Here is a 26,569-nt window from a genome sequence, read left to right as displayed (position 1 = left end):
CTTGTTTTAAGGAATTATATTTATGAATTGTTTATTCTTCTCACCACATTGACAAATTGTTTAAAAGCAGTGAAAAACATACAGCATCCTGACCAAAATATTGCAGCAGAAACTGTCGTGTCTTTATGAATTGGAAACGGAGGCAGAGTTACTGAATATCCATTATGTGATGAAAGACATTTGAACAGCTTGACAGATCAAGTCATTTTTGTTTTGAAACAATGTTCACATAATATTTCCAATCTGGTGGTTAGGCTATACAGCACGACAAATATAAATGACGCTTTTCCTGACCTCTGTTGCTAATATCTGACAGCACAGTAACTGCAAAGACCATTAATCATTGTGAAGAAAATACCACTGGTAAAAAAAAAAAAAATAACTATGCTATTTAGAAAGATATGGATGTGTTCCACTCACCTGATAATGCATTACAAAGTGGACCCCGGAAATTCTGCTCAGTACGTAGGGCACTAAATGGCCTAGGTAGCAAGTGTACACACTCTTTTCAGAGGTTGCACGTGTGGAAGGCCAAATTATCTTTTAATGTTCCCAGCATTACTCGACATAATTGCATTTTTACTAGTAAGAATTTTAATCACAGAGCTCTACAATTGAATATTTACTTGTCATGTGTTTCCATTGGCTCCAGTTCATTTTTAGTTATAGAGCTCTACAATTGAAATTCTTTCTAGTAAAAATTAAAATAGAAATCTTTGTAATTGGAATTCTTACTAGTAGAAAATCTATTGTAGAGCTCACTAATTGATTGATTACTAATTGATCTCTAATTGAATGATTTCTAGTAAAAAAATGCCATTACAACCAGTAAAACTGGGAATATTAAATGTTAAATCGGCTTGCCATAGGGCACAAGCCTCAGTTAAGCCTTGCTCCAGTAAAATTTACAATAAATGCTTGTCTGATGAGGAAGATTATACTGACCTGAGAAAGACTTCCACTGAAAATATCTCAGCGATCACATTGATGTCCAGGAGTTTCTGGTCGGCTGTTTGCAGTTAGAACTAGCGATACCCGATTGCGAATGAATCAGAGTTGTTTCTTTTTTTATTGAATTGGTCAGACAGTTTATCTAAGGATAGCTCGTTCACAGATTGAATCATTTAGAGTGGTTTCACTAATTAAAACAGTATCAGTATATTCAGAACACATATAAAAAAAGCCCTGAAGAATATTGTGTGCCCGTGATGAAAAAGGTCTTTATTAAGTTCAAAACACCTCACCTAATAGCGTGTTGGACTTTGAACTCGCAAGTCTGCGGTTCGAGCCCAGCTAAACACGCAAGCTGACATGTGAGACGAAAGTGTCATAGTAACATGAAATGACGTAGTTGCTTCAGAATATGTGCTTTTCATTTTGCATTTTGTTTTAGGACAATATCGGTTAGGTTTAGGCATTGGTTCAGGGTAAGGATGTCTGTTTTGTTCACCTCTCATTTGATTTTAGATAACTATTGGTTAGGTTTAGGTTGAAGTTTTATATTAGGAAGGTACATTTTACTCATTAAAACTCATTTTACTAATAATATCCTTAAACCTCATCTGATGTCAGAGATGTAGCCTCATGGACAAGTTCTCCTGACATATGGTGCAGTAGCATCATGGGCGACCCAAGTTCGTGTCCTGGCTTGAGGTCCTTTCCTGATTCTGATCTCCTCTTCTCCCAGTCATCTTCTGTCCACTAACCTATTTAATAAAGGTGACCCCAAACAATATATATATATATATATATATATATATATATATATATATATATATATATATATATATATTCACTATATTGCCAAAAGTATTCGCTCACCCATCCAAATAATTGAATTCAGGTGTTCCAATCACTTCCATGGCCACAGGTGTATAAAATGAAGCACCTAGGCATGCAGACTGCTTCTACAAACATTTGTGAAAGAATGGGCCGCTCTCAGGAGCTCAGTGAATTCCAGCGTGGTACTGTGATAGGATGCCACCTGTGCAACAAGTCCAGTCATGAAATTTCCTCGCTACTAAATATTCCACAGTCAACTGTCAGTGGTATTATAACAAAGTGGAAGCGATTGGGAACTCAGCCACGAAGTGGTAGGCCACGTAAAATGACAGAGCGGGGTCAGCGGATGCTGAGGCGCATAGTGCGCAAAGGTCGCCAACTTTCTGCAGAGTCAATCGCTACAGACCTCCAAAGTTCATATGGCCTTCAGATTAGCTCAAGAACAGTGCGTAGAGAGCTTCATGGAATGGGTTTCCATGGCCGAGCAGCTGCATCCAAGCCATACATCACCAAGTGCAATGCAAAGCGTCGGATGCAGTGGTGTAAAGCACGCTGCCACTGGACTCTAGAGCAGTGGAGATGCGTTCTCTGGAGTGACGAATCACGCTTCATCATCTGGCAATCTGATGGATGAGTCTGGGTTTGGCGGTTGCCAGGAGAAGGGTACTTGTCTGACTGCATTGTGCCAACTGTGAAGTTTGGTGGAGGGGGGATTATGGTGTGGGGTTGTTTTTCAGGAGCTGGGCTTGGCTCCTTAGTTCCAGTGAAAGGAACTCTGAATGCTTCAGCATACCAAGAGATTTTGGACAATTCCATGCTCCCAACTTTGTGGGAACAGTTTGGGGATGGCCCCTTCCTGTTCCAACATGACTGCGCACCAGTGCACAAAGCAAGGTCCATAAAGACATGGATGAGCGAGTTTGGTGTGGAAGAACTTGACTGGCCTGCACAGAGTCCTGACCTCAACCCGATAGAGCACCTTTGGGATGAATTAGAGCGAAGACTGCGAGCCAGGCCTTCTCGTCCAACATCAGTGTCTGACCTCACAAATGCGCTTCTGGAAGAATGGTCAAAAATTCCCATAAACACACTCCTAAACCTTGTGGAAAGCCTTCCCAGAAGAGTTGAAGCTGTTATAGCTGCAAAGGGTGGGCCGACGTCATAGTAAACCCTATGGATTAAGAATGGGATGTCACTTAAGTTCATATGCGTCTAAAGGCAGATGAGCGAATACTTTTGGCAATATAGTGTGTGTGTGTGTGTGTGTGTATATATATATATATATATATATATATATATATATATATATATATATATATATATATATATATATAATTAAAACCCTGTCTTATTACGATACCATTTCACTTGCTTTTGACGCCCCCTGCTGGACATTTAACTCGGAAACTGGAGCTTCAAAGTTCTGGCCTCCATTCACTTGCATTGTATGGATCTACAGAGCTGAAATATTCTTCTAAAATCTTAATTTGTGTTCTGCTGAAGAAAGAAAGTCACACACAAATGGGATGGCATGAGGGTGAATAAATGATGAGAGAATTTTCTTTTTTGGGTGAACTATCCTTTTAAGTCTCATGTCGTTGGAGGATGATCTCAAGTGAAAATTATAAAGTCAAACCCCTATTTTCTGCCTTTTAAAAGAGGTTTGGTTTGTAATTATCTTTTATTCCTGATTTGCCAGAAAAGGAAACAATCCTCACATAGCAATCATGTTGTGTGTCATGTAGTTTTTGTGGCTGTTTAGAATTGAGTCACTCTTGAGTCAGTTCTTTTCAATGAATTGGTCATACGGCTTTGTTTGGCTTTGTTTGAAAACAGTCTGAATCGGTTTGCGATTCAGAATCAATCAGACCCTTGATTCGGACAGCTCACAAATGCAGTGAATCACTCAAAGAGTTCTCTCACCAACTAAAACACTGCATGAAATTTCAGAAATTACACACTCATCATTAAACATATTGAAGTTTGGTGATTTGTGTTCATTTTAATATATAATCATATATTTTATAAACATATAGCCTCTACATTTACACTAAGTCAAAAGTTTGAACACACTAGACTGAATTTGTTTTTCAGTAGGGTTAGGGTTAGAAAAAAAAGTTTGATCTAAAAGCTTATGTTAAATGCTTGAAATTAGTATTTTAGACAAATCTAAATTGTTTAAATGTGGATTTCTTTACAAAATTAAAATGTAATATATATATACACACACACACACACACATATATAAATATATATATTTGAGCTTTTTCAACATAACCAGCCTTTGTCTACATACTCTTGGCATTCTTATATATATATATATGTGTGTGTGTGTGTGTGTGTGTGTGTGTGTGTGTGTGTGTGTGTGTAATATATATATTACACACACACACACACGCGCATTATATATATATAAGAATGCCAAGAGTATGTAGACAAAGGCTGGTTATGTTGAAAAAGCTCAAATATATATTTTATATGTTTACAATTATCACTACATACTTCCATTTGTGTTATTGCATGACTTTACTATTACTCTAAAACTTATATAATTTAATATTATTCTAAAGAAATCATTATTAATCAAGAATGAGTTGGCATGTTAAATTTTTGGACTGGTAATGTACAGGCTTATTCGTATTTATTTACACACATACACTCATCGTTCAACACTGTGAATGGACCCTGTGAATCGGAACGCAGCTTATGCCAGAGTGTGATATTACTCATCTCTTTTAGTCTGAACAGGGTCTTGGGTGTCTGTTTTTCGCTGGGGTGGGGTGGTCCGCTATCTTTCACTCCCCCAATATGAAAACAAGACTAACAGACAGACAACATAAAGCATTTCTGTGCACTTTTGGCAATGAAGTCACGTCACACGCTGCCAAAATGATTCTAAGATTCAGAAGCACTGTAGTGTGCTGACATATTCTCCCTTATCGCCCGTCCAGTGCTAGTGGTGAAATAACAAACATGTTAACATTCTGAGTCATGTACCCCCCACCCTGCCCCCGCGGTGCTCAAAAAGGTCCTGAAGTACATCATAATTGATGGCTGATGTTTGAAGGACAACAGTTCCTTTCTATCTTCACCATGAGTCTCTTGAAAGTCTCAAACGTCAGTTGAAAGGATCTCGTTACTCTTTTGTCTTAGCCTCCACCCTCCTTCCATCCCTTTTCCTCGTTTTCTGAAAGCTAATTTATTCTTTACAACTGTCATGTCTCTCCCCCACACAGCTGCATGCTATCTATGCATAGACTCATCCTGTGCTAACAAATTGCTTGGAGATTCACTCCTCTACCAGGTTGGTCTCATGGAATCCCACAGAATGCTGTTTGTAAGCCACGATGAAAAACACACGTGTGAGGGAGAACTCCGCACATCTGTGCTGAGGGGCTTTGTTCAGAATAGTATATTAGCATACTGTTATTACTATCTCTGCAGTAAACAGTAGGCTGTGTATACTGCACAGAATAATGAATAATGTTGCATTGAAGTCCTCCTGGGAAGTTTGTATTTACGAGGTTGGAAGTTGTAAATACGATGTGATGTACGTATGTTCAGGTGATTTAGTCTGAACAAATTGACCCATTTTGCTATTTCATCTTTCTTTTCAAGACAAGAAGCTTTGCTAGCAACAATGCAACAAAATAAAGAGCAAAGCCATGTATTAGGTGTGTATTTAATGCTTTATCTATTTGATCATTCTCGTGCTGCCACATATAATGATGGGAAATGCAATTTTGTTGCACAAGCCTGTTGCCTCAAACCAGCTAAATGAGTCTTATTTTCTGAAACACTTTATCACTATTCTTCATTTACAGTATAATACAAAATCTCCTAAACTGCACCGTCAAAATCTACTAGTAATACTGAATTATTACCAATGCCAATTTGCTTTAATCAACTCAAAGTCAAGGCTTAAAAAAAATCCAGAGTTTCTCACTGGCAATTACGATTTTGTGGCGGCATTCAAATGCACTCAACTCGTAAATAGAGTTGAGCTACTAGTCACGAGTCCAATTATAATGGACTTGGACTTGTCACAGATGCATTTTTACTCAGACTTGGGATTTCTTTCCAAGTCCGGCTGAGTCCATGGCTTTTGTGATGCAATGAAAAACAAACAAAAAAAATAACGTAACGTAGGGTGACCATACGTCCTCATTTCCCCAGACATATCAGTAACGTAAGTACACTTTAAAAAGTACGTTCTCCAATTAATAAAAAGAACACGTTTAATCAGACTCACACTTACTACGCAACATTCTTTAAAATATCTCCTTTTGTGTTCTGCAGTAGGAAGATAGTCTTTGAAACAACATGAGGGTGAGTGAATAATGACAATTTAAATTTTTGGGTGAACTATATAATGTTAAAGGAATGTTCCAGGTTTAATACAGGTTAAACGGCATTTGTGGTAAAATGTCGATTGCCATAAACATTTTTTTCGACTTGTCTCTTGTTTATTAAAAAAACAATGGAAGTGAATGGGGCCAGTCTACTGTATAAATGTTAAAAGCATTGTTTCAGATGTATCGCCACAAGACGTAAAAAAATATGTAAACAGGATTTTATTGTAATAAAAACGCTTACTAACCTTAGTGTGAATTAATATCCAATATTACAACTTTGTTACCATCTTTGTTTACATCTTGTCTATACTTTTGAAACAGTGAGTATTTTAACATTTACGAACTGGCCCCATTGACTTCCATTGTAAATGCCTCACTGTAAAACTGATTTGAGCTTCTTTTAAATAATTGAGGGATGAGCCAAAGTTATTTTCTATGGTAATCAACATTATGCTACAAATGCTGTCGACTGAACTTAACTTGCACTGAACCTGGAATATTCCTTTAAAATGAACTGCGATCCTTTAAACATGCCGTGTTATATGCACTCTCTGTACCAGTTACTGGACTGTTGCTGTCCAGCGTGCCTCTGAATCGCTGTATCTGTGTGAATGAGAGTGCTGGCATTATCCGGCAGAGTGGAACTCACACTGAACAAATGATCTTGACACCTGAACAAAAGCCGCTTTAGAGGACAGCACACACACAGCGCACTCTGTTTTTCTGTCTCATATTTTTTAATGACAAAATGTTTGCCAGAAACAGGTGGATTTATTTTGGGCAATCCGGGGTATAGTCATGGAGCTTAGATGGTTCCGGGCCCCAGGGTTTCAGACGACTAACAAAACACATCTTACTTCTGCTTTGCTGCCCGTCTGTAATGCTTTTCACCCGGCTGCACAGTGACCGGGAGTTTTCCCTCGATCAAACGCACTGCTACAGCCCCCCTCCACCCTTAAAAACGATATCAGAGTATTTTGCATTTTATTTTGACCTTTTCAAGAAAGTGTCCTTATAATTAAACTGCAAATATAATTTTCTTAATTAGTATTTTTGTCTTGTTTTCCAGTAAAAATATATAAATATTCTTAAAGCAATAAATGTTCACTTGACAAGCAAAATGGCATAGGATATTAAGTTTTTGGAGAAATCTGACAAAATTTTGGAAATGGTATGCTTATAACACGTGGAAAAGAAATCTGCCAATGAGGTGAGAAAATAAATTGTTTTCCCTTTGAAATAAGTTTGTTTCTTACACCATTGTAAGAAATGTTTGTTTTAAGCATAAACCTCCCTAAATGTAGTTAGATTTCTCTAAAAACAAGACAAAATATAGCTGCAAGCAGCAATGCGGATTCCTCCTCAAAACTGCAAATTATGTAAAAATTGACATGGTAGAGACATGTACTTCACACATGTACACAACATTTCATTCATTTGTTATTAAACATTGCAAGAGTCTTCATATGAACTGATGATTGAATCAAAGTATCGGTTTTATGACTAGCGGATTTGTAAAGCATTATTTTAGCGTTAGCGATAAATAATAGTAAACTGTAATTCTGTCATCTTTTGACATATCAAGGTGAAATTTTGCACAGTACTTCAGAGTGATGTCATCTTGAAGCCTGTTAGGTTGGAAAAAACATTAGTCAAAATGGCATTAGATATTATGGACATATGGATATTGACATAATGTGGACATTTACATAAATGCGCACCTTTCAGCCAGTTTGTATTGTATTCATTTTTGATAAATATCAAATTGAAAGACATGTATCCTACATATACATACCAAGTTTCAAGTCAATTGGAGCTATGGTTCAGGAGGAGTAGATTTTTTTATTAAATTTGTATTGTACAAGAAAATCCATCATGGTGGACTTTATGGGTTCTAGAGGCTTTTTTGTTCCTCATGAGAAATGAGGCATATAAACTTGGTTTCAGAAATGTTGGACTTATGGGAAATGGCATCACTTTGAAAATGGACAAATTGGGGCGTGGCCTGTAGCACCACCTATAGGCTCACGTACGCCATTTTTGGTGTGGTGGTTACTCGTGGCCGGTAGTATCAATGTGCCAAATTTCAAAACTTTTACCAAGGAGATCTTGAGTTATTGGGTAATTTAGAGCTACAGGAATAATAATAAGAAGAATACTAACAAAAACTCCATTTAAGTCTATCACAGAGTCAGACCGAGTCAACTTAAACCCTCTTGTCTTCTGTGTAATTCCACAGATATCTCCACACATGCCACAATCAAGGGAACAGACCACAGGATATTATAAACATGTGTTTTCCTCCAACTTTAAAAAAAAACCTATATCCGCAAGCTGCTGGATTAAGTATGATTTCTAATGATGTGTTTTCCTCTTCACGCCCCATTAAGAGTAAGAGTGACTGGAACTTCAGAATAGGGCGACAGTTTCCATCCTCTGGGATCGTTGCCTCAAATATGTCTCATAACATCTCACTGACTCAAACAGGGTTCGAAGATATGGAAGTGTTAGCCATCACTGATATACGCAGGAAACTACCACTGCCACCAGTGGAATTCATTTGGTCAGATATAATGTAAAAATGGTGACAAGTCGTTCAAGACTGGAAGCCGGAAAAGTCCTTTATACCAGATCTTTATTTAAAAAAAATAATAATAATTATATATATATATATATATATATATTGGGTGGACATGAAACACTCTGGCACCAACCGAATAAATGTAAATAGTCAAGATATCAAAATAAATAGGCTTATCAACTTTTAAAATTGGGCAGGGTATTGATACAGATTTACCGATTTGATTTGATTCTGATTTAAATTATGATTCATCTGGGTTAATTTCAGTTAGAATGTCCATTTTGTTTCAGCTCATGCTGTAAATTAAAAAATACATCTAAGGAACCTTCTAACTTGGAACAATACAAAAAAAAATAATAATAATAATTGTAAAAATTAACAACAGGGCTCAAACTATGCAGTTCAATTGCTATTTGCTATTAATCAACATGACAAAAGTAAATCTTGGGAATTTAAGAATCAATATTGGTATCGTTTTAATGAAGATTGTGATTAATCTTAAAATCATATTTTAGTGCAAATTCAAAGTCACTTGGCAATACGGCTCAAACTAAGACACTATTTTGGCTCAGTGTTGTTTAATCTGTTACGTTGATAACAAATTGGCTTTTTTTTTAATGTATTTATTTATTTTATCCCCTTTTCTCCCAATAAGGAATGCCCAATTCCCACTATTTAGTAAGTCCTCATGGTGGTGGAGGACAAGTCTCAGTTGCCTCCGCTTCTGAGACTGTCAATCCGCGCATCTTATCACGTGACTCGATGTGCATGACACCGCGGAGACTCACAGCATGTGGAGGCTCATGCTACTCTCCACGATCCACACACAACTTACCACACGCCTCATTGAGAGCGAGAACCACTAATCACGACCACGAGGAGTTTACCCCATGTGACTCTACCCTCCCTAGCAACTGGGCCAATTTGGTTGCTTAGGAGACCTGGCTGGAGTCACTCAGCACATCCTGGATTCGAACTTGCGACTCCAGAGGTGGTACTCGCTGAGCTACCCAGGCCCCCTAACAAATTGGTTTTAAGTGTTTACAAAATGATTAGCTTTGCTATTCAGCCTTTGTCATGTTAATAATTTGGCGTATAGTTGGGCCTATGTTGTTAATGGTAATATTAAAGTCCATTCACAATCCATTTCACTTCTCTAATCCGACATATTTTCGAGCAATTTTATTAATGGGATATTGATTGTATTGTATAAAGTGGGTGTTACATTTTAAAGCAAATAATTGCATTTTGATAAAATTATGAAGAAACTTTTTATCGTGAACAATAATGGGGTCAATTTTTATTTTATGTTGAGTTTAATATATTTCAATGTTTGATTTTAAAGACATTTTGGTCCTGGTACTGTTTGGTTTTCACTTGATGTCCAGTGCAAAATCTGGATCCCAAAGCAAATCAAGTTGCTGTAGACCTCATCTTAGAGTTTTGCTTAGACGCAGAAAGTTCTTTAGTCTGCAATAACATGCCAAATATCAGTCAAATTGATATTTATTTTAGTTTTAATTGCTTTGTATCTGAATAGAAAAAAATATCAGTGCAGCACTCTGTAACATATCCAGAAATATATTGGTTCCACATTTCATGAATGGAGGAAGGATCCTTGATTGAAAAGACTTGTTTATCAATTTTAACCAAAGTTCTATTGAGAACTACAGCTGGATAACAGCAAAGATGAACCAATGTTAACACAAAAATTACAGTGGTATATCAAAGTTAACACATCAATAGCCATTGCAGAAAAATCTGGGCCCATCAATCGCAAGTTTCTACAAAGTCTTTTTTTTTTTCTTGTTTATTTTACACTACAAAATAGTACAAAATAAGACATCATTTCTACCCGTTAGCGCTTCCGTTCCTTAGGAGACTATAACATATATAATAATTTATTTTCAGTGTTCAAACAGACAAGCTCCAGTGTGACTGGATAACTAACATACTCTACCAGGTTCCAGTTGGCAGTTAGGAGGCATATATATATCCTTAATGTGCAGTCCGCACTGTTTTCAGAGCTCCTTCTTAAGTAAAACTCAACATTTTGAGTTCCTTTTTGCTCTTAAACATGCCATTTTGAGATGACACAACATCTTGTGGCTTAATTTGCTTTTCCAAGAAGTTCCATCCAAATATCCAAATCCAAAGAACCTCATTTGAGTCCTCAGAAGAGCTTCCATGAAAAATCAAACAAACAATTAATCCCAGAATGCACCAGGGTCCAGGGCATGGCTGATATCCTGCAGTCCTTTAGCTTAGCAATGTTCGGAGTAGCATACAAGCACACAACTGTTACTATTTCTGCAGTCGATACGGCAGAAATGGTACGAGTAGTATGCTAGAATGCTATTCCGAACATTGCACTTGAGTCGGTGTGGATATATCAGTGCATGTTCCTCTGGTCGAAAACTGGGTTTGTATCTACCGATAGAGTTTAGTATTTTAACTCTTTGTTAAAGCAAATATACATTCTGCTGTGTAAAACAACACCTCAAAGAGCTGATAGATTAAAATTCCCATTCCGATTTCATTCCAAGGGTTTTTCCCGCTCACTCTGTCCGTGTCACATCCCCCGTCCCATCGAACCTTGTCGACGTTCGTTCATTTGCAGGTAAACACTTCCGTTCGCTCGCTACACGTGTTGCATTTCACGAAGCAGCACCATTGGAATTTACAGTTGCATTGCCACACCTTTGTGTACTGGTGTGTGTTGTAGCCCCGCCCACAGCACATGAGGTCACAACCATCCGTGTGCGGCGACGTTCGGTTGCACAGTCGCCCTTGCGTCCCCACGCTGCCAGTTTTGGCATCCTCTTCGCAATAGTTTGGCGAGCGCTCTATGTAGACCAAGTCCGATTCTAAGGGTTTTTGGTATCCGTGTGTCTTCTTCACCTTGAGGAATGTAGGCTGCCGCAGTCGCGTGGCTCGGACCACCTCCACGTGAACCGCTTTGTTGTACTTGTCCTTCAGTACGTAGCCAATCTCACGGAATTTCGGTAGTGTGGTCCAACATGTTTTGATGGTACAGGAGCCCGACACGCCATGACATTTACATTCCAGCTTCATTCGCTCTTCGAGTACCTGCAGGAAACAATATAGAAGGAGGTTTTAATGGATACGACCAATCAGAATCAGCCAATTATCCGAGACTGTTAATGTGACAAGGAAGGTTTTGAAATAAATGAATCTACATTTATCTGAAAAAAAAAGAGATAAATATATACTTAATACAACTAAAACTAGATACAGTTGGTAAAGCTTGTCAGTGTTGGCTCAACAAAACCTTCTCAGAAAGTTATAGATTAAAGACCTTGTTTGGGTTTGTTTACATTTGAATTTTTTGACAGATGGATTTGAATAGGGGATTTTTGATCGTCCGCAATGGGAAAACCATAAGTCTGATCAGTTAGAAAATACATATCAGTCGGAGTCAGCACAGGCTGATGGACTGTGCCAAATTTGGTGGATGTAGGTTGAAAGCTCTAGGATGAGTTACAGTAAGAAAATTTGGTCTTGGTATGGGGATTTAAAAAAAAAAACAACTAAACCAAGTCTGTAGAGTAAATAGTATGTTGGCTTAGAATATAAGTCAATAACAGTAACTCAATATTTCACAATAAAAAATATTGTAAAAATAAATACATTTTGTTGGATTTCTCTAAAAACAAGACTGAATATCTTTTGTCATTATGCTTCCTAGTTACTTTTCTTGTAATTGTCTTAAATCTTGTTTTAAGGATGTGACGCAAATTTCGTCATCTGCACAGTACGCATGCATCCCAGTTTTTCTAGACACGAGGACAGTCCGCGCCTTTGAGCATCGTAGGCAAATGTGCCTTCCTTTGATTGTGCTAAATTGGTATCAAAAAGCAGCCATAGTGTGCATACATTGAACTTGGCTGTATGGGCTCACGTCAGAGACTTTTTATCAGAGACGAGCCGCTTCTATTAAAATGAATGTAAGAAATTGGAACAGCCAATGGATGTAGAAAAGATGTTCCACCTTACAGGGAAAAGAGCCAATCACTTTTTAGATACTGACATCGCCTGTAAATCAACTCGAGAACGCGCATGCGCATTAGCTATACAAGCTGGGAAAATTTAGTAGTAATCTTAGGGTAAAGAATCAGAATTTATGAAACCAGCATTGTCAGATTTTACTGCTAATTTGATAAATGTTCTTTGATCGCAATCTTGACCAACCATTTTGGATATTCCGGTCTTTCCCCATTCAAGTAGATAGGAGCTGGACTAGCATGCCGCTTGTTTACATAGAAAAATATGAGGAGCGTTCCAAAGATGGCCACCGAGTGAACTGACTTTCCTCACATTCAAAAGACTATACTTTGAAAGGCTAGAGCGTTCGACCAAATGTGAGATGGAACGGCACGCATAAACATGAACACTAGCCTTAAGGATTTGTGCGCAATACAATATGACAAAAACAGCAATGCAGTGTTTTGTCGTACTCAACTGTGACTTGTTAGAATAAGTAGCTTGTTTTACAGTTTTGGAAAAAGCGTAACTTCTGTCACTTTGCTGAAAACATTTAGTTTAATAGCGTTGCTACTTTTAGTTAGTTACTCCAACACTAACATTTAGTCACAACAACATCATCAACAATTTTTCAATTTTATTAGTCGTGTTAATGGGATTCATAATAAAAAAAAAATAAATAAAAAAAAAAGCAAAAACAAAGCACATGCTAATGGCTTTCGGAAATCAGCCTTTTTATGGTTTACATTGGGCTGTTTGGAAGTCATGTCATGTGCATTCAGTGGAAAAACCATATGTTGGCATACAAAGATCTAATGTGCTATATAAGATACTTTAGCCCGAAAGGAGCTCTCGTATGCCAGTTTACCCATCAAAACCAGGGGAAATACACCCTTCTGCATTCTTCTACTCTGTAATTTTCTTTATACACCACATCTATGAGCAGGACAAATAAATATAAATCTCATATAACCAAACACTATTTAATGTGAGGTATTTAATGTGTTGCAGATCTTTCATAGCAATGAAGCCGCCAAACGGCCATCAGTCACACTAGAGCAAACTACATTTTTTATTTGGTTTCCTTAGCGGAAGAAACCTGTCTTTGGAATGGTGGTTGGGAAGGCATTTTAAAATGGCTATCGCAAATCAGAAGAGAGATGTTCTTGCTGGTTTTTTATACAGAATGACGTAAGATATTAAGTCTAACAACATTTGGTGGGGTTTGTGCTTAAAGAAAAAAAAAGTTGGCCAGTGGGATAAGAAAATAAACTTGTTTTCCCTTTGAATTAAGTTTTTTTTTTTTTACCCCATTGGCAGATCATTTTTTCTTGTTTTAAGAATAATTGCTGAGTTTTCTCTGAAAACAAGACAAAATATCCTATGTCATTTAGCTTCAAGTAAATTGATCCTGTTTTAAGGCTGTTTATCGATTTTCACTGAACAACAGGACATAAATTCTCATTAAGAAAATTCTTTTTGCAGCGTAGATGTTATAATATAATATAAATACAATATAGTGCGTTCAGAAAGTATTCAGACCCCTTTCACATTTTGTTATGTTGCAGCCTTATGCTAAAATGCTTTAAATTACATTTAAATGTATTTAAATTTGCACATTTATTAAAGAGAAAAAACTGAAATATCACATTGACACAAGTATTCAGACCCATTGCTATAACACTTGAAATTTAGCTCAGGTGCATCCCATTTCTGTGGATCTGATCTGGATGTTTCTACACTTTGATTGGAGTCCACCTATGGCAAATTCAATTGATTGGACATGATTTGGAAAGGCACACACCTGTCTATATAAGGTCTCACAGCTGAAAATGCATATCAGAGAAAAAACCAAGCCATGAGGTCAAAGGAACTGCCTGCAGAGCTCAGAGACAGGATTGTGTCGAGGCACAGATCTGAGGAAGGCTGCAAAAAAATGTCATCTGCATTGAAGGTTCCCAAGAGTGCAGTGGTCTCCATAATTCTTATATGGAAAAATTTTGGAACAACCAGGACTCTTCCTAGAGCTGGCCACCCGGCCAAACTGAGCAATCGGAGGAGAAGGGCCTTGGTAAGAGAGGTGACCAAGAACCCAATGGTCACACTGGTTGCGCTCCAGAGATCATGTGTGGAGATGTGTGAAACAGGCAGAAGAACAACCATCACTGCAACACTCCACCGATCTGAGCTTTATGACAGAGTGGCCAGACAGAAGCCTCTCCTCAGTGCAAGACACACAAAAAAGCACCTAAAGGACTCTCAGACTGTGAGAAACAAGATTCTCTGGTCTGATGAAATGAAGATTGAACTGTTTGGCCTCAATTCCAAGTGTCATGTCTGGAGGAAACCAGGCACCGCTCATCACCTGCGCAATACCATCCCAACGGTGAAGCGTGGTGGTAGCATCATGATGTAGGGGTGTATTTCAGCAGCAGGGACTGGGGGACTGGTCAGGGTTGAAGGAAAGCTGAAGGTCAGAATACTTTCTGAATGCACTGTATATTAGTAATATAATTTATATCTCAACATACTCAATATTAGCAATATATTTTGTAACATCTTTTACATAATAAATATCTTTTATAATTTTGGCCATTTTTGAATATAGTTCAATAAATATTATGCTTTTATTATTTATATTAGAAGGAAGAGAGGCGTTTACATTTGACATGAGTGGCTATATGAATTAAATGTTGCATGAAAAATTCTTTGGCAGAGCACTTTTTCCCCAAACTCATTCCTCTGGCACGACTCCTCAACAAAGCAATTACCATTGCCCTGGAAAACACGTGCAAACGAATTGATTAATCTAGTATAACCATCTTGACCCAAGGTAAGGCCATTGACAGTTAATGCTGATTTGAACATCTCAGTTTCAACAGTGCCTGTGCAATATTGGAGGAAATGTTTTGGCAAGGGATTTAAAAAAGTCTACACTAAAGTTTATTGTCAAAAAAAGAAAAGAAGAAAAAAAGATTATTAGCTGCCCACTTTGCACTTTCTGGCCCTTTTCTGTGATTTACTGTATATAAATGGAAGCCAGTTTTCCATTTTAAGTAAGAAATGGTTCCTAATTGAAAACTGATTGAAGTATACCAACAAATTACAGAATATTAAGCAACATGACCAGAGATTTTACATTTTAAAAATGTAGATCTTAACTCTGTATAAAAACCCAGGGAAAAGGTTCATCCAAGATGGTGGAAAGTAGTAGTAGTTCTAATTACAATATAATTAAATATGGAGTATTTTATCCAATATTTGTGTGTTCTTCATGTTTATTAGTTTATTATGGCATAAGCTTAACAACATATTCTAACTAGATGTCGACCGATAGTGGATTTTGCTGATACTGATAACTAAGGTGGTGCAAAAGGCCGATAACTGATTAATCGGCCAACAGTTTTTTTTTAATCGATTTATAAAACGATTGAAAAAAATCCTTAGTATAAAGAGCACAAACACTGAGGCTCCAAAATGAATAAAATCCCAAAAGCAGTTTATTGTGCAACCAAAATCCCAGTAATAACCTGAAAAAATAACGCCAGACTTTTAACTATAAACAAGCCTGAAATACAGTGGGGACTCTTATTTTGAAATGACAGACTTGGCTCTGTTACAATGCTCTATATACTGTATGTAAGTATAAACTTAATGAAGCTTTTTATAGCTTATATTTTAACTAGATGCAAAGTTTTGTATATATACACATTTCACAAAATGAGATTTATTGATGAGGAATAATAATAATTTAAAAAAAAACTATAAGCAAAAACTGGCAGCGATTTTCACCGATAACCGAGAGTTCTATAACCGATAGTAAAACCAGTATATTGTCTACCTCTAATTCTAACGTCAAACTCTTATTGAGCACAAATGTGAAATATTAAACATTTCAAATCTGTCTTTTATGAAGTTGCATTTCAGTTACGACGCTGCCTTAGAAGGCAGCTGCCTATGTAGGAGGTAGACAGCCAGACAGCTCACCTAGTTTTGGAGTCTTTTTAATTAACCAGGATAATGATTTATTAATTCTGCCATTCATGCAATGAGTCATTTTAATTTCATAACACATAAACTAGATTTCCCTCCATTACTAACCAAATAGCAAATTGTTTCATTGTAAAACATTGATTATCTTAACACTTGTACGCTATTGAAATTAGTTTCACATGGCTTCAATATATCAACACTGATTCTGCGGACAAATACGTTCATGACTAACATTGATTCAACATACATTGAGCCAGTTTTTTGGCCACAGGGAATGGCGTTTCAAAATGAACGATGTGTTACTTCACGAGCCGTCCGAAGGCCCGCAGCGCTGTTTACATTTGCCTGGATACGCTTACATCCACAGTGCTAATGTAGACCAGTTTTTTGGCCAAGCTCGCTCCAACCACACACACGTATGATAGCAATTGAAATTCCATTGTGGCAGCTTCCATATTCTCCCATATTCAGAGTCACATGGTACATCCCACCCCTCGCTCAGCCTATGGCTCCACTATAGCCATTGTGGGTCGTCTATAAAAGACCAGAAAAAACGCCTGACTCAATAGAGCGAGAGCAGTACAGCAGAAAGACTTGCAATAATATCCTGTTACAAGCTTTCGACTTGATGATTTCATGCAGTGGCTTGCCATGGGATTGGCCGGATTCCAACTGGCAACTGCATGCTCGATGCTCAAAAGCGGACTCTGCTCAGACTCTCGTGGGCTTGCACCATACAGCCCAGTGTTATTAATTAGATCCATTTGTCGCTGGAGTGCATGCGTCGCATGCGGTTCTGCATGTTGTTCTGTGTTCTTGGAATGACTAACAGCTATCAAAAACAAACATGGCCAGAGCGGCACTCGGCCAAACCGAGCTCAAGACGACGCCACAGCGCATGAAAACCTGCAGTAATTGGTCGAGGCGAAACAAGCAATAACTGTTGTGGATTAAATGAGCAGATAGATTTGCATGTGCATCCTCGATGTCCCACCTGAAACACCTGTTGTGCATAAGAAGAACAAACTGCGCCACCCACACGCAAGTTGAATGGTTTTGGAGGGCCTTCAAGAGCTATAAAGATGAGCCACACCACATGTCTGCATGGAGCCAATTGCTAAAACGCTAAAATGTTTTCCTTTTCCCTCTCTTTAAACTGAAAAAAAAAAAAAAAGACATTTAAGTCTAAATGCATTTGTCTTTTCAAAGTAAATTAATGGATTTTCCGAAGAATTTGTTATTTGTTTCTTCAAGTAACTGTAGGCCAAAAAGTGTTTCCAAGCTTCAAAGTTCGAAAGCTTCCAATGTCTAAAACAAATTAAGAAACACTGTCTACAGGATCTTTCTACTTTTCTTAGTAGTCAAAACGCTGCATGCATATTTCAGTGAGAAATAATACACTGTTAACATACCTTTTTTAAGCTCCTAAGAAATATAGTCTCATGACAACTGATTAATAATCCATACGAGATGGCAAATCGTAAGAGATCATACGAAAAAATGTGACTTTTATTCCCATACAGACCAAACAATCAACAAATAGAATTCCAAATCGATATAATACAGGCATAAAATTTTAGCTAGCCTCCTTTCCAACACTTTATTTTATGAAGTTAAATGTCTTTGAACAAATTTGGTTACTCATTCCATAATTATTTATGCAATACAAATGACTGATGTCAATAACCTGTAATACGCAAAAAAACAAGTTATTTTCAAATTAAAATCATGGTTAGGTTTTGGTTTGGGAGAACCTTAGGAAAAATAGTAATCACATTGTTTGTTGGTTTGTTTGTTACTTTTTTCATACTTTTTTTTTGTCCACACCAGCTTGTTCGATTTCACCATATTGTACTATTATTGTACAATGCAATAATATACACTTATACACGATCAGCCACAACATTAAAACCACCTGCCTAATATTGTGTAGGTCCCCCTTGTGCTGCCAAAACAGCGCCAACCTGCATCTCAGGATAGCATTCTGAGATGATATTCTTCTCACCACAATTGTACAGAGTGGTTATCTGAGTTACCGTAGACTTTGTCAGTTCAAACCAGTCTGGCCATTCTCTGTTGATCTCTCTCATCAACAAGACAACTCCGTCCGCAGAACTGCTGCTCACTGGATGCTTTTTGTTTTTGGCACTGTGGTGATGTGGCCGTGCGACATCTGTAGAGTGCGAGCTGTTTCAGAATTTCCCACAGGTGTCAATCCTTACTACTTCCTCTCCCGGCCTTGCTCTCCACAGACATCGCTCGGCCACACCCACATCACCACAGGCACCATTCGGAGTAAATTCTAGAGACTGTTGTGTGTGAAAATCCCAGGAGATCAGCAGTTACAGAAATACTCAAACCAGCCCATCTGGCTCCAACAATCATCCATGCGATTATCCACTCAGAATGGTGCCTGTGGTGATGTGGGCATGGCCGAGCGATGTCTGAGGAGAGTGAGGCCGGGAGAGGAAGAGTAGTAAGGATTGACACCTGTGGGAAATTCTCAAACAGCTCGCTCTCCACAGATGTCGCTCTGCCATGCCTGCATCACCACAGTGCCAAAAACAAAAAACATCCAGCCGGAGATGTCTTGTTGATGAGAGAGATCAACAGAGAATGGTCAGACTGGTTTGAACTGACAAAGTCTACGAAAACTCAGATAACCGCTCTGTACAATTGTGGTGTGAAGAATATCATCTCAGAATTATATTCCAAGGTGCAGTTTGGCGCTGTTTTGGCGGCATGAGGGGGACCTACACAATATTAGGCAGGTGGTTTTAATGTTATGGCTGATCGGTGTATATACTTAAAGGAATATTCCTGGTTCAATACAAGTGAAGCTCAATCGACAGTTTTTGTGGCATAATATTGATTACCACAAAAATTTATTTCGACTCGTCCCTCCTTTTCTTTAAAAAAAAGCAAAAATCTTGGTTCCAGTGAGGCACTTACAATAGAAGTGAATGGGGGCCAATTTTTGAATGTTAAAATATTCACTTTTTCAAAAGTATAGACACGAGACATTAAGGATATGCATGTAAACGTGATTTTAGTGTGATAAAATCCCTTAACCTTTTCAGTATAAAGTTATACCCAATTTTACAACTTCATTACCATGACGATTTAATGTCAACAAACCCTAAAACCCTAAAATGATGATTTTACAGCTCAAATAACACGTGAGTTTTAACAGAAGAATTAATGTAAGTGCTTTTATAAAATTATAAGCTTCACATTTCTGCCTTCAAACCCTCCAAAAATGGACCCCATTGACTTCCACTGTAAGTGCCTCACTGTGACACAGATTTCTGCTTTTTTTTAAAGAAAAGGAGGAACGAGTCGAAATTAACATTTAACGTTATGCCACAAATGCTGTTGATTGAGCTTAACTTGAATTTAACCCGGAACATTTCTTTAATATATACTCTGTCCATTTAAGCACTTTGTAAACACTGTTATAAATAAAGCTTTAATTATTTACTATTGTTGCGACTTGTAATGAGACCATGTTAAACCAAAATTAGGTGCTTCGCGCTAATCTTACCTTTCGCCCGGCTTCATTATTGTGAAGGTTCATCAATCGGCGAGCATTTTTTTTAATCTCGCGGGCATCCACAAACTTCCGGGAGAACTCAATGCCATATTTGATGTCGGCAGAGCACCCGCCCCACTTCCATCCCTCCTCCTGGTTGTAGTAGCCCTGTTTTTCCCGGTCACAGCCACAGTGGCTCATGTTGCCCTGGCTGCATGCGGCCGTCACGGCATGGGCGACCCCAGCGGCGGTGATGGCGTAGGTGAATGCCACCTCCCTGCTGCCTGGGGGGAAGAGGGAACAGGCTATGATATCTGCTCAACAGGATGCAATCTAACATTTGCCACAACAAATTTGCATACATTCTTTGGGTTAAACAAACCCCTTTTTCTAAGTATTAAACTTTGGCACGTAACTCATCCCACATTATAAGTGCTACTGACATGAATGATACTTCAAATCATGTGGCCTGTTGAGGGGAGGTGTGCTGTTACTTTACCAAGCAATCAGACTTATGATTTTTGAACAAGCTAAGGATAACTTGTGAAAAGCATGCGTCACCTTACCAACTGCTTAGCAATTCATTAGCAACCACCCAGAACACCCTAGCAACAGCATAGCAATGCACTAAAAACACCCATAACACCTCAGTAATCACATAGCACACCTCAGTAATGACACAGAACACCCTAGCAATCACATTAAAATGCGCTTTCAAAAAAAACATAACGCTCTAGCAACTGCAAAACAATGGCCTAACAACCACCCAGAACACCCTAGCATCCACATTTCATGTGCTAAAAACACCTGTAACATCTTAGCAGCCACATAGTAATGTTCTAGCAACCACCAAGAACATACAACCCAAAACACCTTAGCAACTGCATAGCAACATCTTTGCAACCACACAGAACACCCTAGCAACCACAGAGTAATGCACTAAAAAACACCCATAACACCTTAACAACTGCATTGATACACTCTAGAAACCCCCCAGAACACCCTAGCAATTGCATAGCAATGGCCTAGCAACCATCAGAACACCCTAGCAACAATGTGCTAAAGAACACACTTAACACCTTAGTAACTGTAGCAATGCAACCACCCACAAAACCCCAACAACCACATAGCAGTGATCTAAAAAACACCCATGAAACCTTAGCAACCACATAGCAATGCCCTAGTAACTACCCAGAACACATTAGTACCCATATAGCAATGTGCTAATAAACAACCCATAACACCTTAGCAACTGTAGCAACCCCCTGCAACAACTCACAACTCCCAAGCCACCACTTAGCAATGCGCTAAAAACACCCATTTTACCTTAGCAACTGCATAGCAATGCCTTAGCAACCACCAAGAACACCCTAGCAACCGCATAGCAATGTGCTAATAAAAAACCCAAAACACTTTAGCAACCGCAAAGCAATGCGATAAAAACACTAAGAACACCTTTGCAACTGCATCGCAATGCCTGGCAACCACCCACAATCCCATGGCAACCACCCACAACCCTATAGCAACCACAAAGCAATTCGCTAAAAATACCCATAACCCTAACATTGTTGTAGCAACTTTTGCATGGGAAATCGCAACACACAGAAATAAAATACTCTACTGTAGTTATCTATACTGTAAGAAACATATAATTGGAGATTACCAAGATTATTAGATTACTATGAGTAACAAATTCAGTTGATGATGTGTTCCAGATATTTAATTAATAAAGCATGAAAATGAATTATTTGGGTATGGAATTCAAAAACGTGAATGTAAGAAAAGAGTGTAGTGTTGAACAATACTTTCAAACGAGACTTTGAACATGCAGTTATAATTTGGACAGATTTGCATGATGATGAGAAATTAGAGTTCTTTTCAAAATGTTTCCATCCCAGTTAATAAAGTAACTGTTAAACAGTGTTTCCTTGCACCTTTGTTGGAATGACTGCAGCTCTTAAACAACGGCTGCAGATGTTGAGCTCTGGATTTCTCGGAGTGTGAGAAAGAAAGCCAAGGTGCTGTCCAAAGTGCTGAATTCTCCTGCCGGTGCACCTTACAAAACCGACCACAGGAAACACAGCGAGGTCGCTCTGTCCATCTGTTGCTGCCATGGAAGGCGTGCTCTAAACACAGACGTTCTGGAGCTTTATTTGAAGTGCAGTGTGGAGCAACGACATGAGGACATTTACCGGATATCAGCTGACCAGTCAGGGGTGAGCAAAGATTTAAATGAGGGATTTCTTAGTACAGTTTTTGTAAGGCAACACTGTAATGATACGCCTCAAACAGTCTGGTTAAGGTTTGTTTTAACACCAAAAGGGATAGTTCATGCAACAATTAAAATTCTGTCATTTACTCACCCTCTTATTGTTTTAAACCTGTATGACCTTCTTTCTTACATGGAAAACAAATGAGATGGTGACTTAAAGGCTGAGTAAATGGTGTCAGAATCTTCATTTTTGGGTGAACTGACCTTTTAAACTTCTGCAATGAATTTAGCATGAACTTAGACTCCATCCACACTTATTGTGGATACAGTAATTATAGTTTTTGGTGCTCACTATTTTTGCTTTACTTGTAAACTTTAAATGTAAAATTGATTTAATAAAGTTGTTTCACATAGAATTTTCACCTACTTGTACAACACATAACACCTTAGCAACCATATTGATACACTCTAGAAACCACCCAAAACACCCTTGCAATTGCATAGCAATGGCCTAGCAACCACCAGAACACCCTAGCAACAATGTGCTAAAAAACACGCTTAACACCTTAGCAACTGTAGCCATGCAACCACCCAAAATTCTGTCTATGTGAAACAAAAAAATACATACAATCTTCCTTTTCTTTATAAATGAATGGAATGTTGCTCTTTGTGAGATATGACGTTCTTGACAGGCTTTGTGAGATTCACCAACTAAATTAATTTTTTTGTTATTTGAAATGTCACACAGAGACATATTCTCTTCTTGTCTAGATCTTGTTTGTTTTTTTATTATTGGGCTTTTAATTACAACACATCACACTGTGCCATTCTAGTGGCCATGACATTTGTGAAAGAAAAGAAAACCCCGACACACACACACTTAGTGGCAGTGCAATGGCAAAAGCAGAAATAGATGTTTGCCAGTAGGAAAAGCAGCAGCCATGCACCAGCGTTTATATGCAACACACAAAAACACGCAAACTCTTCCAAGAAAACTGAAGAGGAAAATGAAGGGGTGCTGATGGACTGTCACTCCCTGTTGCGACTGGAATTGTGACGGCTGCTAATGAGAGAAGTCTGTCCAGCAGTTTCCTCTAGTACAGAGAGACTTGATGTCTTTACAGCAAAAAATTACATTTACACACAAAAAACAACAAACAGAAAACTTAGTGATGCATAATATTCAGCATGCATTCGTTGTGAAAGCAGTACAACAAATACTACCATAATGAATAAATACTTTTTATTAAAATAGGCTAACATACCTTTTTTGTATTACAGAACTTCCGTTAATTCTTCTGTTAAAACTTGTGTAATTTTTGAGCATTGAAGTTGTTTTAATCATTGTTTTTACAGTCACTTTAGGGGTTTATTAGTTTTGTCATGGCAACTAAGTTGCAAAATCTGACATAACTTTACACAGAAAAGGTTAGTAAGCGATTTTATCACTCTAAAATCACGTCTTTTGACTATACTTGTGAAATACAGAGTATTTTAATGTTTACAGATTGGCTCCGTTGTAAGTGCCTTTTCATTGTAACCTTGATTTGTGCTTTTTTTTTTTTTTTTCAATATGGAATGCCCAATTCCCAATGTGCTTTTAAGTCCTCATGGTGGTGTAGTGATTTGCCTCAATCCGGGAGGCGGAGGACAGATCTCAGTCTGAGACCGTCAACCCGCGCAACTTATCACGTGGCTTGTTGAGCGTGTTACCGCGGAGACATAGCGCGTGTGGAGGCTTCACGCCACCCACCGCGGCATCCACGCTCAACTCTCCACGCACCCCACTGAGAGCGGACCACTTTATAGCGACCACGAGGAGATTACCCCATGTGACTCTACCCTCCCTAGCAACCGGGCCAATTTGGTTGCTTAGGAGACCTGGCTGGAGTCACTCAGCACACCCTGGGATTCGAACTAGCGAACTAACGAATTCCAGGGGTGGTCGCCAGCGTATTTTACCACTGAGCTACCCAGGCCCCCCGATTTTTGCTTTTTTTTAAAGAAAAGGAGGGATGAGTCAGTTCATTTGTGGTAATCAATAATATACCACAAATGCTGTCGATTGAGCTCAACTTGTACTGAACCCGGAATATTCCTTCATGTGCAAATAAAATGAGATTTTAGTAGCATGTAACATAGCTTCAAACAAAAGACATCGCTAAATCCTTTCTAAAGTGAGAAACAAACTAATTAACAAAAGACTCAAAAGCTTCTCATTTCCAAAAATGTAGCTAAAATGCAGTCTTCCAAGCCTAGCAACTGTTACTATGAACAGAGTGCAAAAGTCTGGTTCTGGAAGTAAAAATCCAACGATAACTTAAAAACCTTTAAAGACAGACCTATCAATATTTAAGTACTTTTTAAAGCATCGCTGCATGCACGTGTAATTGCGTTGGCATGTTCACGTGAGAACTGACGCACGTGCGTCACAGCCGGATGCTGTTTACAACTGAGTAGGAGGAACGCTGTACAGAAGCTTTGTTAGTTTTGGTTTAGATCTGTATTTATCTGTTTCTATACTCACAATGGTGCGTTTGTGTGCTTATCCTAGATGTCTCAACCGAGAGAAAAACATGAGGTTTCGTCCGTAACGTGCCAACGCGAATACATCACACGAGAGACCGCGTGAACTCATCGCTCTCGTGAATGCATATACTGCTGCTGATGATGATTTATAGTTAAAAAGTACTTAAATATTGATCTTTTTCACCCCAAAAGCGATCGTATCACTTTAGAGGTCATTAATTTAACCGCTGGAGTTATACAGATATCGTTTATGCTGACTGTCTGTGATTTTCGGAGCTTCAAATGTCTGATCACAATTCACTTGCATTTTAAGGACCTACTGAGCTGAGACATTTTTCTATTTTTCTTCAAATGTGTTCTGCTGAAGAAAGAAAGTCATACACATCTGGGATATCATGAGGGTGAGTAAATAAATGAGTAAATCCCTTTAATTAAAAAAAATCATGTTTAATAGCGGAAGTCCTGGTGATGGTTTTTCATTATTTTTAATTTGTTTACATCATTCGCAATGCTTCATGGGATTGTAGTTCATTTCCTCATTAAAGACGTTAAGTACACACTCTTTTACCTTTGTCTTTTTGTCTGATTTTCAATACTTCTGGAAATAAGACGGCTGGAAAAGGGACAGACTCTATTACGCTCCATGGAGCAATCAGTATCCAATCATGTATTCAAGTCCACATTGGGTTAACGGTACAAATGGGCCTGCCTCAGAAACTCTGAAGCGAATAAACCCTGAGAAGGCCAGACCCAAAACCCTGAATCAACTCCAACAGGAAGTGTCCTGGGATAGCCTCCTACCCTGCCAGTGGAAAACTGGACTAACCAGAAAACCCTCAAAAAACTTGGAAAGGTCTGCCGAGAAGAGCACAGGAATATTAAAACAGATGTCTAATAGAGTTTAGAGGCAAGTGTCTGTGGCAGGATCCAAGATCACTGTAGAAGAGTTCCACTATGTCTCTGTTTACCTCATTTTATTTATATATATAATATATATATATATATATACTCCGACCACACCGTAATATGAAGGTGGGTGGAAGACTTTGTTTGTCATGACGGCTGACCGCTTTAGCTCGGACGGAGAAGAGCGAACCACTAAACAAATCACGTTTGACACGGCTGAGGAGATTTACGGCCCTTTCGAGAGAACGAACAATCCGGTTGAACCCTGGGATTGCCTGGGATGCCCCAGATGGGCCATTAATGCCGCTGACAGGAAGTTGAGGGTTTGAAGGACGCTACACTGACCTGGAGAACACTTTGAAGCCAGAGAATACGGCCAAGTGCTTCCATATATGAGCTATCTGGATGCTTGTTTTCAATGTAAATCTTTTGGGGTCAGCGAGAGCATTGGTAAGGGTTACTGTAAAGTAACAGCGATCAAATGGAGATGAATGAGATACTCGCATCGCTATTACTCATATTCACACTTAGGGTTTCGAATTTGAACAATCCCTAACTCTAAGTCAGGGCTGTATGCTTGCTTTTGTTAGGTGTTAGCATTGGTGCTAGTGAACTTAAAAAATTCATAAGCACAAATTAAAATTTATTAGCACACAGAAGAGTATGGTCAAAAT

The 26,569-nt window shown here is 38.4% G+C and overlaps 1 protein-coding gene and 1 long non-coding RNA gene across 3 annotated transcripts in view; one reads left to right on the top strand and one right to left on the bottom strand.

Moving 5' to 3' along the window:
• LOC127437139 (uncharacterized) overlaps positions 1-26,569 on the top strand; it is a 222,433-nt gene that overhangs the window by 186,428 nt on the left and 9,436 nt on the right. The gene's annotated exons all lie outside the window — the stretch shown is intronic.
• Positions 10,076-26,569, bottom strand: part of LOC127437122 (protein Wnt-7b-like) — a 59,568-nt gene continuing 43,074 nt past the window's right edge. Inside the window, exons 3-4 of one of the 2 annotated variants that reach the window (XM_051691823.1) lie at positions 20,261-20,532; positions 10,076-11,808 (exon numbers count right to left, since the gene is read on the bottom strand). In XM_051691823.1, coding sequence (XP_051547783.1) covers positions 11,329-11,808; positions 20,261-20,532 — 752 coding nt within the window. In that variant the 3' untranslated portion in view covers positions 10,076-11,328. The remainder of the gene's footprint in view (positions 11,809-20,260; positions 20,533-26,569) is intronic. The other variant, XM_051691824.1, reaches the window with a different exon arrangement.

This window comes from Myxocyprinus asiaticus, chromosome 48, assembly GCF_019703515.2.
Source record: "Myxocyprinus asiaticus isolate MX2 ecotype Aquarium Trade chromosome 48, UBuf_Myxa_2, whole genome shotgun sequence".
In the NCBI taxonomy this organism is placed as follows: Eukaryota; Metazoa; Chordata; class Actinopteri; order Cypriniformes; family Catostomidae; genus Myxocyprinus; species Myxocyprinus asiaticus.
Note: the sequence above shows the minus strand (reverse complement) of the source record. Positions and strands in the feature narration are given on the sequence as shown.